General features: G+C 28.1%; 1 protein-coding gene across 4 annotated transcripts in view; it reads right to left on the bottom strand.

Moving 5' to 3' along the window:
* The window catches only part of LOC107445120 (potassium/sodium hyperpolarization-activated cyclic nucleotide-gated channel 2-like), a 627,568-nt gene that overhangs the window by 186,156 nt on the left and 427,418 nt on the right, over positions 1 to 13,994 (bottom strand). For 3 of the 4 annotated variants that reach the window (XM_071178704.1, XM_071178703.1, XM_071178705.1), the window contains exon 4: positions 599 to 1,198. In XM_071178704.1, coding sequence (XP_071034805.1) covers positions 599 to 1,198 — 600 coding nt within the window. Of the gene's footprint in view, positions 1 to 598; positions 1,199 to 8,971; positions 9,058 to 13,994 lie in introns of those variants that run through there. The other variant, XM_071178706.1, reaches the window with a different exon arrangement.

Below are 13,994 nucleotides of genomic sequence, written 5' to 3'. Positions count from 1 at the left end.
CCATCTGCTGACCAGACGAGTGGTCCTCTCGCCGTTCAAACCCCCTTCCTCTAGCGTCCACCATGTAAAAGGGGGCGACCGCAAACGATTTGTAGCTTACAAATTATCAATTTGTAATTGTGGGATATCTATTTCACTGAGGAAAGCAAAAGCAGCCTGCTCTCAGCCTTAGGACATATAATTGACTCAAACAGCTGAAAGCTTCAATGAAATTCGCTTGAGCCATAGTGGCTCAGGTGATAGAGAGCTCATCTCCTACTTAGGTGCCCTAGGTTCAAATCCCAGGGGTGTTTGGCTGATATGTATTATGCTCCCGACGCGCATCAACCATAGTGCTGACGTAAAATATCCTCAGGGGTAATCAGATTAAGGGGTAGAAACCCCTAGCCATCCGACTAACAGTGGGAGGTCTTCGTGGTTTTATTCGTAATGTAGTAATTGGTTAAATAAAAAAAAAAGCGTAATTATGGTTTCATTCGTTAGTTCCATCAAAAAATCCTTCAAGAAGGCTAATTTGTCTCAATGCAACAGAGTTGAACATTGAACTCAGAAGATGTTGAGCACCGGTTACAAAATAATAAATAAAAAATTAGCTTACCTAAATTTACTGCAGGGGTGAATAATCCAGTGCCCCGCTGCTTTCTGTCTGATTCTCTCTTTCATTAACGCTTTTTTACTTCCAAATAGTTTCATAGCAAGCTTATTGTCCGAAGGTTGGAACAGGGCTTCGAGCTGATTGCGCATGAAACCCGCTTTCGCTTCAGAGATACCGGGTCCTATTTCTTCCTTCGGAGTTCCGTACAAGCTAACGTCATCTTTCTCACCTTGATTGTTTTCACCGCTTTTGGAGTTGGGACCACCACCTACGGCGGCCTTAACGTCCTTAAAGTTCATCTCTGGTGTTATGTAGTCACTCACTAGATCCTCATCGGTTGCGGTTACCAGAGAATCGGTACCCGTGTGAGTGTGATCCACCGAGATTTTGATGGAATCCTGGCGATGAATGGGGCCCCCTTGGTTCCCAGGGGGCCCCGAAGCGTTGTTGCTATTGGGACCCCCTCTGACGGAACCGTCCGTGAAATTGTCGTCGTCTGTTGGGGTCCCGTAACGGATGCGGCCGTTGGCCAGGCGAAGGCTGGGCAGACGTTGGGATCGAGGATGGCTTTTGTTGGAGTCGCCGTCCGCAGTTTCTGAGCCCCTTAAAGAAAAAACAAAAATTAGTTGTTGGCATACAAATATATAAATTTATATTAAAACATTTACACATTATTTCATTGAAAATGAATGATTTGAAGGCGAATAGAGTACACACTGTAAAAAATTCCAGATCAGTTACGAAGCTGGCACCCTGAATGCAGCATTCGTAAAATCTGTTTTATCGTAAAATCCATTTTCACCGAAAAATTTTATGCCATCATTTTTACAGTAGTTTTTTTTTTTAGCAATTGTACAACGATTTTACAGTATATACTATTACACAGAAATTACGGTGCATCAGAATTTTTGTTTCTTAGAAACGTAAAAAGTTATGGCACCCTAAGTGCCGATATTTTTTTATCGTTATTAGATCCAGAATTTTTTTACAGTGCTTGGAGTGACGTGATTACAGATTCCAAACACCCAGTCGATAAAATGACGTGTCATGTTTTCAGCTAAAGTTCTTTCCAAACGTCGAAGGAAGAAGTTTCTTAATAAAGCATTCACTTGAGCATCTTTAACATAATATTTTTCTGAAATGTTTCACCGTAAATTTATCGTTTAGATATTTTCAGCTATTTCAGCATTTTGCATTTGAAGCAAAAAGTAGTTGTATTATTTCCGTAAAATTATAATTACATTGATTGCAAATTTTAACCAAATTGTTAAAATTTTATTATTCAATTATTTACAAATAACTTTGTAAAAGTATTATTATATTCTTTACACAAGAGAATTTTTTTTGTTTCTGTTTTCTGTTGCTTGAGATTATTTAACAGATCTTGGATATTTTCACGTAGCTGATTTCTAATTTGCAATTGGTTTCTCTCTCCAGGTTACAGTTTTCTTAATTGAGTTATGTTGCGATAAACTTCTAGGAGAATAAGGGCACATCATTGGGATAAAAATATACAGGAACCCATACCCGGAAATGCTATACTATAAAGAACTGTTTCTTCGAATGCTTCCAGAAAAGGAAGCACTTCTAGCTGCGTCCGTCGATATTTCCCGGTATGAACCTATTCAATTTTCATTCTCATAATTTGTGTCCTGATTGTCCTAGTAATTTATCACAACATTGACGTGAATGCAATTCACGTATATGTTGTGACGATATGCATATTATACGTGACGTTTATATATACCTTGCAACACATACGTTTTTAAACTTGTATATTTTGACAAAAAATAGACTAAAAATACTATTTTAAAAAACAATTTGTTACTTTAGGAGCAAAACTAATTTTAATTAGGGGCAAAACCTACTGAAAACCCCACATTCGAATTAGGTAAGATCAAGTATTTACATAAATGCTACAAAAAAATTTGTTCCCCAGTATTATCTGCTCGTGTGTGATTTTATGCTGCGTCTAAAATCTTGTCACTTTGGATCTTTGATTTAATTTTGCCATTAGTTTTCTTTCATCAGAGATATCGAAGGAAAAAGAATTGTCTTACAAACTGTGACATGCAATAATACTCAATATGAATATGATAGATAGGGATCTTAGCAATTAATGCTACATTTTTAGCCAAATGTTTGCTTGTAAGGGCGAAGATTTAGTGATGTTTTGTTTTGCGTGCTAAGCTTGACACGCAAAACTAGACTTGTAGCACGGAAAATCTTCTAGCACTTTAATAAGAGAATTATAAAGTATTGAAAGAATAAAAATAATAATTTTTCTTATCTGCTTTATTTCAATGGGGTTTTTAAGAAAAGAAGTAGAATAATCAACAAAATAAATCTAATTTTAAATCTTTGAATATAGTTTGTTTAACTGGCAGTGCTACGTATTCACTTAAAGAATAAGTATTTACTACACTGTAAAAAATTCCGAATCATATTGAGGTATAAAGTACCGGCATCTTGAGTTGCATTATCCGTAAAATCAATTTTACCACAAAATCTATTTTTGCCGCAAAATATAATACCATAATTTTCAATGTATTATTTATTTAATTAAGGTTATTCAGTGATGCTACATTAATTATTACTGTGAAGATTACGGTATATCAGACATTTTGTTCTGTAAAAATGGATTTTACCGTAAAAATTACCGGCATCCTGAATGAATACTTTTTAATGTAATTTGATTGGGAATTTTTTTACTGTATAAAATAAAAAATATTGTAATAGCCATTTTATTTTGTTTTTTTAATGATTAGATGCATGTATAATTGTTTAAAGTAATATAATCAAATTTCATACTTAAACTCTCTAGGTCAATAATTATCAAAAAAAGTAAAAGTTCTCCATTTTCGGAGGAATTAGTGTCATATTCTATGAAGCACTAACTCTCTCTTATGTTGTAAAAGTCTGGTTTATGAAGTTATTAGTTATTGTGATATAATAGCTATTAGTTATTACTCAATTTTGATGTAATGCTATTTATTCTTAATATTTAGTTATTATGACTGATCAAAAAAAGCAATATTATAGGAAAATTTCTTTACATTTCGTAAGTAATTTCCTCATCTATTTTCATATTATGATCTCATATATATATTTAAAATTATTCTAATAAAGAAGTTCATCATATTATAACATTTTAAAAGTGTTATATTCTGTATTTGGAAATCAAATTGAATTGAATCTTCAATTCAAATTTACAAAAGTTTTCGTCATTTGATTGCTGAACGTCTAGTTTTGATAACAGTGTATTTAAATGCAATTATATTTAAAAGTTTCAAATATACAGTATCATTCATTAAACCATTAATTTAAAATATTTTTTACAGAACACCTGTAGAACTTTTAAAATATTTAAAATAGATAATGCAAAAAAAAATTTTCTTGCAAGTTCTAAAGGAACGTAGTGCACAAAGCAATTACAACACACAATGATAATCATAGATGAATCTTTAATCTTCAAAATAATACAGAAAAGCTTAATAAAATGTTTCAAAGCATTGTGTATTGCTCTTTAATCATTATTAAGTAATATCTTGGAATAGATCCAGATTGCCTATTAGCTTAAATATTTCATTTATTTCGAACGGATGAGTAAGTATTTTCAACAGTATTTGTTCTCAAATATAAAGCTATTTTTTATTCTAAAGGTCTACGAACTTTACGTATTTATTTAATCTTTGGGGAAAAAAACTATAAAAAAATGAATTTTTTGATAACATTAATGCTGTACGAATACAACATACGTAAGCATATTTCTGAAGATACTATTTAAATCACTTTAATAGTTATTTTATTTTGTTCTTGAATGGTTAGTTACACGTTTACTTCTTTTAAGTAAAATCAACAAATTACGTGCCAAAGTTGTGCAAAATATTCAGAATTCTTAGGTTAAAAGAGTATTTAAAGTTTTTAAAGTCAATGAACTAAATTAGTAATATTTAGAGATTTTAAAGTTAAAGAAACTAAATATTTTTTTAATTAAAAACTCGTATATTTTTTATAATGAAATGAATTTGCTGCAATAAAAATATCCATTTAAAAAAATTACAGTCAATAAATTATTTATACATTTCTAATAAAAAACAAGGCTGCTTTGAAATTTAATATATTTTCGTTTTTGAGCATTGAAATAAGTTATTTCAAAATAATGGTAAATTTTGTTTATTTAACAGCTTTACACTCTACAAATCCTTTTTTTTAAATATAAAATTGGTATAGAATATCCTTTAAAACTCTAAATTTCGTACTAATTTTAAAAGTGATATCTCGCATCCTGAAATGTCGAAAAAAATTTAATATTTTTTACAAGATATAAATACACGAATTCCATTAATCACAATTATTTTGCAGAAACATGTGTAGCAAAGTTTTATAACGATGAAGATTTTGATGAATACTTCAGAAACTGTTGCTGCTAAAAATTATCTTTTAATTATATTTAAAATTTGAAACATAAACTGTTTTTTTTAGTTTAAATTCGAAAAAGTTTATCAACTGTGTCATAAAACCCATTTCATAACATTTTTAATATACCTATCAAATGATGAAATAACACAAAAATATCAGAATAGTAAGTCTTAAAAAAGCATCAAAACTTTTTCCGAAGCAATTTGGCATTTTAAATTAATAGAGAAAAAAAATTGAAATTTATAACAGAAATATATGACCTATTTTTTTCTGCATTTGATTTGTAACTTTATGGAATTTTAAATTCACTTTGTTTTTAACTTTTTTCACGAAATAAATTGGTATTTCAAATGATCAGTTATAAGTGAATTGATGTTTATAAAATCCAGTGTTATGTTTCAGAAAAAACTAAAACAGTTCCTCCGTGACTGTTGGGATGGTTTCTGTTCGTTTAATCACCTCTTTGTAACTACAAAAAAGATTCAAAAGATAGGATGCGCTATTTTTTCTTAACAATCAATATATTTGAGTTTGCACGAAATGTCACGGTATTGATCGCTATAAAAAATATAATTTTTTATAAAAGAATTCTCATCAGTACAGTTGTGCCTTCAAGGTCAATATGTCACAATAAATCACAATTTATCAAAAATGAATTATTCTGACCAGCTCTACTGTTGCATGACATTTTTTTCTATTGCATGATTATTGGCCAGAAAAGGCGTCATTATAACATCTTTATTTAAACAAAACTTCAGCTAAATGTTTTTATTTTGCTTAAAATTAAAATTTTAATAAAATCTGATCTATATAATAATAGTTATTCCTCCTATTAGTCCTATTAGTTAGTCATAAAATATTAGTTATTATTCATCTTAATAATTTGCAAAACTAGGTAGTTATTCTGATTTATATAAAACATAAAGTATTTTAAGAAGTTCGGATTCTAAAAGCATTTTCAAAAAGTTGTTTTTTTGCAAATATTTCGTCATACAAATGATCCATACTAATTACAAAAAAAATACGACATGATGAACTAGTTATTTGTTACAAATAATAATTACATCCATATTTTATAAATCATCTTAACTTAAAATTTTAATATTCAAATGCTTTTCCTTACAGATGAAATGTTACTTGTATGCTGACAAATAGGTATTTACCCCTAAATATTATGCTTTTTTGTGATTTTTTGAACTCAGTAATTTAATATTTGACAGAAAATGACTTTTAAAACTATATTGATGTTTAAAATCACAGTAATTTTTTCCTGCTTAGATTTTATCGAAAAATATTGTCATATAATAGTAAAAAAATGGCAATTGAGGAAATAAATATTTCACACTTAACATTTAATATTTTCACTTAATATTTTCACCACTTAATAATATCATCACTTAATATTTTTTAATTTATGTATTTAAATGTAACTCCGAAAGAAAAACAACAACTTTCGATTCATATTGTCATAGTTCTTTCATATTTCTTATACTTTATAAGGTATGAGACAATGAATTTTAAAAAAAATATTTAAGGAAACAAATTATTAGTAAATTATTTGTTTCTTTTGATTTCTAAATTTATTTTAAATCTTCACTGAATAAAACTATTTTTAACTTTTCATTATGCATTTCATTATTCATAAATTTAATATACATTTCCTTTTGTGTAAAATAAGTTTCTATGAGCTTACATTTTAATGAACAATTATAGATGAATTTTGATAACTTCTGATATTTTACATTATTTTGTGGTATAATCATTTTTAAATCCCTTAGTTGCTCCAAATGTTTTCAAAAAGTTTACAGTAAGAGTTTACATGAATTTGTTATAAAACGAGTTGTTTCGGTCTTACAATATGCTTGAAACATTCGTACAAGTTAAGAATATAAAACAGATACGTATTAAGCACGAGATATGAATAATTCATTTAAGTACTAGATGCATCTTGTGGATGAGCATTACTTATTCAAAAGAACACCATTAAGGAAAACTAAATGTAACCTACAAGATTCGCCACCTTTTCAATTTCATCCAGATGTCTTTATATTAATAAGAGAGAACATCCTACTGAATGTGTCAGATTAAAAACAGTGTTCTTTCATATTTTTGAAATATTAAATTTTATTGTTTTAAAAATGTATAATTTAAAATTATATTTTTAAATTATTTAAGTATCAGATATCCTAGACAGTTAATTAAAAACGTACTAGGTTAAATTGATAGTAAATTAATTGAGGTTAAATTGATAAGTTTAATTGATTGATTTAATCTAGATGTTTTTATATTAATAAGAGAGAACATCCTGCTGAATGTGTCAGATTAAAAACAGTGTTCTTTCAGTTTTTTTGAAATATTAAATTTTAGTGTTTTAAAAATATATCAATTAAAATTATATTTTAAAATTATTTAAGTATCAGATATCCTAGACAGTTAATTAAAATCGCACTAGGTTAAATTGATAATAAATTAATTTAGGTTAAATTGATTGGTTTAATTGATTGATTTAATCTAGATGTTTTTATATTAATAAGAGAGAACATCCTGCTGAATGTGTCAGATTAAAAACAGTGTTCTTTTAGTTTTTTTGAAATATTAAATTTTAGTGTTTTAAAAATGTATCATTTAAAACTATATTTTTAAATTATTTAAGTATCAGATATCCTAGACAGTTAATTAAAAACGTACAAGGTTAAATTGATACCATTGATAAAATTTTAGATATCATAGACAGTTAATTGTAAAGGTACCGACTATGGTTATAATTTTTGTTTCAATTAATAAAGGTTTAAAAGAACACGCGTGTTTTTAAACTTAAATACGCAGAGAGCTAAGTAATATTTTTTCTATTAATAAACTTTCAGATTTCATAGACAATAAAATGAAAACGTACCTGATGAAATTATATTTTTTTCAATTAATAGAATTTTAGATATCATAGACAGTAAATTTATAACGTACCGGGATAAATTAATGTTTTTTTTCCATTAATAATGTTTTAGATCTAATAGATAATAAGTAAAAAATATGTACTTGCATAAAGACGTAAATTTAAGTAATTGTTTAACTTATTAGTTTAAAAAATAGCACGAAAATAATATTTCATGAGAATCATAACTTATATTTATGTTTTAGAAATCGTGGTAAATGTAAAGATTCTAATTTTAATTTTGGTCTTCGTTTAAAGTTAACTTAATTGGTAAATTATAATAACAACAGCATTTTTGTAATATCGTTACATTTATAATTTGTTTATTTTCAAATTCTCAGGTTTAATTTAGGGCTTATTTTACCAACAATAGTGTGATAATTTTAAAGTGTAAGGTTTTTGATAAAAAATCTTTACTATCTGTAGAACTATATAGTTTTCTTAATAAAATTAAGTAATTATTCTTCAAATTAAGTTTTACAATTGTAAACGCATACCGAATATATGGTAATGAGTTGTCGAAATAACTAACACATTCGTTGATAGGTCATATTTTTAAAATCTATTTTTTAGAACAACTTTTTTTTTCAATTAGTTTTACTCTAAAAAATACCTTTTAATTACAGGCTTTTAAGTTTTAAAGGAAATATTATAGCAGTAATTAAATACCATTTTTGATATATTATATATTTGATATTTATTCAAGTTTTCTAACTTTATACCATTATGGTAAGTATATTTAAAAAAAGCTATGCTTTTAAATTTATTGTTTTTAAATTTATCATTTATATTTTTGTATCGTTTGATCTTGAGGGTAATGCATTTAAGTACATCAACGGTAAAAAAATGCGCAGGGTAAGTAATTCACATCAAAAGCACACCAAACAACAAAAGCAAAGGGAAAAGTGCCAAAAAATAAAAGGAATAATAATAATTAAAAAAAAGGGGGGGTTCAGGATAATATAAAAGGTGCTGACATGAAGCGCTTGTGCAGGAAGACACATATGCAGATAAACGGAATATACCGGACAAACTTCTTTAAATCGCTTAAAAGTATTCCAGAGAAGTTTTGAGACAAAGTTAGATAACTGAATAAGTGAAGTTCTGAGTTAGAACTGAAATAGGAAAGAGCGATCTGTTATAGGTAATATAAAGTGTAGGGGCGCTGCGGAACGGCTTTCGATCGGACATTCGGCCGGCTAGGTGACGATACGGTTGCGCGAAAACTGCGATTGAAGGCGTGGTTAAGTGATAGTCGTTAAATAACACGTGTTGGTGTGAAATCATCTACAGACTTCTTTTTGCAGTTGAAAAATACAGGGGCGTTAATAACTTTCTTTTCTGCTCCAATAATTTGGTGAGAGGTTTTATCGCCAAGAAATTATTGGGGGAAGTTCGTATAAAACTCTCACTGGTGGGTTGGTATGTAAGATTACAAGAATATATTTGACGATTTGGGTCCACCCCCAATTCGAAACTGTAAAATCAAAGAAATTTTCGGGATTGTGCTTTCTTTTTGTATTGCTTTTTTTTTCGTCTGATAATGAAAAATTTTTGGTGAATACTTTTATTTGTCATACAAAGATCTTAGACTCACTAGGAATTTCAGCAATTGGGTACGGAAAAATGTGGAAAATGAATGAAAAATTTTAAATATCGTGGTCCGTTTTCCAATAGTGAACTCTAACAACCTAACATTCTGTATATACCACTACAAGAGGTTTGCTTGTTATTTAAAAGAAGAGGCATCAAAATTGCGTCAAAAATTGAGTTCAATTTTTTGATTAAAAAAAACTCATTGCGTGATATGTATATGGAAATACATAATCACTGATTTAGATTTTCTCTGCTTTTCGCTTTATTTGTCTGTTGAATAATGTGAGGAAAAACCTTATTTTTCCGCAGGAGATAAAATCGAGCAGAAAACAGCGAAAAAAAATTATTACGGTTTGCCGGTTTCAGATAGTTAAATTATATTAGTCATAAAATAATTCATAATTAGTCAAATTAGTCATAAGATAATTAAATTATATGCATCAAAAGTCACTTTAATTCCTCACTTATAAATTTTAGTAGTAAATTTAATTCTAGACTACTACTTGTTTTACGCTTCGTTGCATGTTGTAACTATTAGAAGTTAAAATTGTTTGACAAACTTTGACACGTAAAAAAAGGCTAGTGCACACCTCAAAAACGCATAACCGTTTTTTCTGAAGAAAGAGATTAATAATATTAAGCATGGAAAGAAATAAACTATAAAAAAACCATCATTGAAAATCATTTAAAAAAATGGGAAATATTTGTAATAGTTTAGAATATACGAGTTAAATAAAAGTTTTTGCAAAAATTATGTATGAAACTTCACAAAAATGATACATAATCAGAAAAATAAAATTCCACTAGTTTTTAACACGCGTATAAGCAACATAATTTAGCAAACTTGTGTGCTTTAGGTTTCATAGAGTGTCAAAGTTAGGTTATTCTGATTTGATAAATAGGATTTAGGTTATTCTGATTTGAATTTTATTAACTTTAGAATACTCATAAAATAGCAAAATCTTTTTAAGTTTCCTTTTGATTGTTCGGTGTAAAAACGCTTGTATTAACGCAAACTGTTCTAATTTCTGATATTTTTTTCATTATCAGAACTGTGTACTCTTTTCATTGAATTTCGGAGTTTGCTAAATGACACCATCGAATCAGTGTAAATAAATCCATATGCAAAGATCCAATTCATAAATGCAATACATAACATTTGTTCAAGTATGTGACAGCAATAGAGGTGATCTCAGTGTTTAAGAAATTCATTTAGAAGCATCAAATATGATTTGTAGTGCTGTTGAAAAGTTAATATTTATAATTAGAATTATTGTTTTCAATATGTTAAATAACACCAAAATTATAACAGTTTTTACAAAATGATATAATTAGATAACGTTACATAATAATAATAAGTTACAATATATTTTATACATATGGGCAGATCTCTAAAACCTTTAACTTTTGCTAATACAAAAAAATAATAGGCACACTATTTTTACACCTCCAGAATTGTTTGAAAATATATAAATTATCAGAAAATAATCGTGAACATCGAAAATTTTGATGCCCTTATACGCATAAACAAAAAATTTAAATTTTTGAACTAATTTTTCTTAGTTTATAATCACAAACTGTCATTCGGTGAGGTTACAGTTACGATGTCAAGACCGTTATCAGACGCAGATCTAAAAAGTAAATGTTAAAATCAATCAAAATTTTGAGCGCACGTTTGTTATTGCCTAATTTATTTTCTGTGTTGCGTGCATCGCATTGCGTTGCATCTGAGTAAAGTTTTCGATCTATGCTCTAGTCCAGATCGTAACCCTGTCAAACCGTAGCCTCATCAGGATTAATTTATTGAATGTAACAAATCAGAACTTAGTTTTTTCCCTATGTTTTACTAATTGAAGATATTTTTTGACTAAAAATAATTAAAGTAAGCCTTCTTATACATTTTATAACAATTTAACTTAATATTAAAATTTTCAGTTCATTTATAATACTAATAATTTTTGATAAATAATAAAGGGTAAATATGGATGAAATTATTAAAAAGAAAAAATTGCTCAATAAAATAAAAATAGGTTCAGTAAGTTTATATGTTTATTAAATAAATGATACTTTGGTCGTTTTTATGATTTTTTAATGAAATGTATATAAACCTAGAAAAATCAGTTCAGAAATTTTAATTTTATAAGGGCATCAAAATTTTCGATGTTCACGATTATTTTCTGATATTTTATATGTTTTCAAACAATTCTGGAGGTGTAAAAATAGTGTGCCTATTATTTTTTATTATCAAAAGTTAAATGTTTTAGAGATCTGCCCATATAACAATATATAAAAATCTGAGATCAGTCTTTGATTTGTGCTGCAGGCAAATTCAGCTTGATTTGATGCTCTGGCAATCGGCTTTCCTTACAGCTCCAGCACTGACAGAAAAACATACCAAATATAGACGGAGAAATAATAACTATACCTGTCTTCGTCTAAGTGCTATAAATTTACATAAGAAGCTAAGTTTAGAGCTTTGCAGATAAAACTTATCTTGGATTCTTTTCCCCTTAAAAAAAATCTTTTTCAATATTTAGAAGACTGTACTAAATTTTCCGTTTCCTTAAAAAATATCCAGGACAAAATCATCCAAATCTCATAAAATTGTGAAATAAAAAACAACAAAAAATATTGACTCGATTTACAATCTGCTCGTTCGTATCGATACGGCAGTTACGATTGAGAATAAAAAAAAATAAAGTTTCTATTTTAGCCACTTATTCAATAACAAAGTTTATACTAACATCACTCAGTTTTTCCTAGAAATCGTTCCCGTTTTAGAGTTGAACGAAAAACCGGGTGATAAAAAAAACAACGGCAATCTCGTACCTCTTTCCTAAAAATTTATTAACTTACACCGGAAAAAATGACACTTTTATGCGATCGCTTTACTAGAAAGCGTAGCGAGAACTAGTGTAAAACTGCCTTCAGAGATAAAGTCGAAGGTTTCGTGCCACTAAGCAAAATAAAGTCCAAATGTACATAAAAGATGGAGGCCGAAAAAAAACATATGCCTGGCACTATTCCAGGCAGCTAGAAAATAATGGTGAGGAAACTGATAATGCATTGAGATACTTGAGAAGGAAATTTTTAGCCTGAAAGAACACTCATATAGTACTATTTCTTTCTTTCTTTTTTTTAGAGATTTCGAAGATTGTTCCATCACCTGAGGGTAGAGTAATTTGTCCTTTTAGGAATTGTTTGGCAATCATACTGCAACTGTGTCTTTTTATGGTTTCACATTCAAATGCCAGTTTTTTTTAAATAGATTGGTTTTATTTTGAGCGCTAGATGGATACCCGTTGTTTGTACAAGGTACACAAAAATCTTAACACAGGTATATATCAACACTACGAGATAATGAATGGACACAATTAAAAATTCTAAAATGATTTTATTTTTTTTATTTATCATTATATAGTGGACTTCCTGGTTACGGTACGTTATTAGATAAATGAGAACAAATCAAAATTTAAATTCCAAATCAAATTAATCAAAATTGTTTTCCAAATTTAATTTTAACATAAAGGTTAACTATTTTCAGTGATATTTGGCATTAAAAAAGTTTATAAAGTCATTTTAAAGATTGTTTAGCATAAAAACAGTAGCGTGTATCAATAAAACATTTATGTCTACAAAAAACGTTTTAAAAGTTGTTTCAAAAGTTGCTTAACCTGTGAACAGCAGGGTCTTTTTTCAAAATGCAAAACTTCAAGCCGATAAAAAGGTGTTTCTGTAGTCATATAGTACTGTATTTTCCAGAACAATGTAGAAAATATTTAGGTCCTTGACCACTCGACAATTTGACCACTTATGTCCACTATCACTCAACAACTGAGGGTCTCATGTAGATTATGGAAGATTTAAATGTTACATTTTATGTATTATTTTTTTTACTGTTGTTTCACATTCTAAACTTTGCTTTTCTGAAAATGAAAACTAAATTAGTTTTATGTTTATGCTTTGGAAAAAATTTAAAATCATTTTTAAGCTTATTATAAATACATAATAAACATTTGAACTATTTCGGAAATCTAAATAATTTTCAATCAGACTATATTTATTTTGTCATTGATTATTTGATCACAGAGACAACTTTTCATTGATTTCAAAATTTAAATAAGAAAATTGTTTTTCAAGATATACCCTAGTTGTCATATGTCTCACTATTCCTTATTCAATTTCTTGACATAGAAATGTAAAATTATAGATTAAGCTAAATAAAATATTTAGTCTATAATTCTCGCATAGTGATTTTCAAAGTGTTATATCATTAGTAAAACTCAACAATTTAACAGTCTTTAAGCTATGGTTTATTAATTTGGCTATCATGTCACCAAAAAATCACTTTCCTTTGTAAAATATTATGTGATTATTGTCTATTTGACAAACTGCTCTAATATTAAGCATTCGAGAAGTTTGTCAAATATTCAAGCGAACTTATTAATATTT

The sequence above is a fragment of the Parasteatoda tepidariorum genome, chromosome 3 (assembly GCF_043381705.1).
Source record: "Parasteatoda tepidariorum isolate YZ-2023 chromosome 3, CAS_Ptep_4.0, whole genome shotgun sequence".
Taxonomy (NCBI): domain Eukaryota; kingdom Metazoa; phylum Arthropoda; class Arachnida; order Araneae; family Theridiidae; genus Parasteatoda; species Parasteatoda tepidariorum.
Note: the sequence above shows the minus strand (reverse complement) of the source record. Positions and strands in the feature narration are given on the sequence as shown.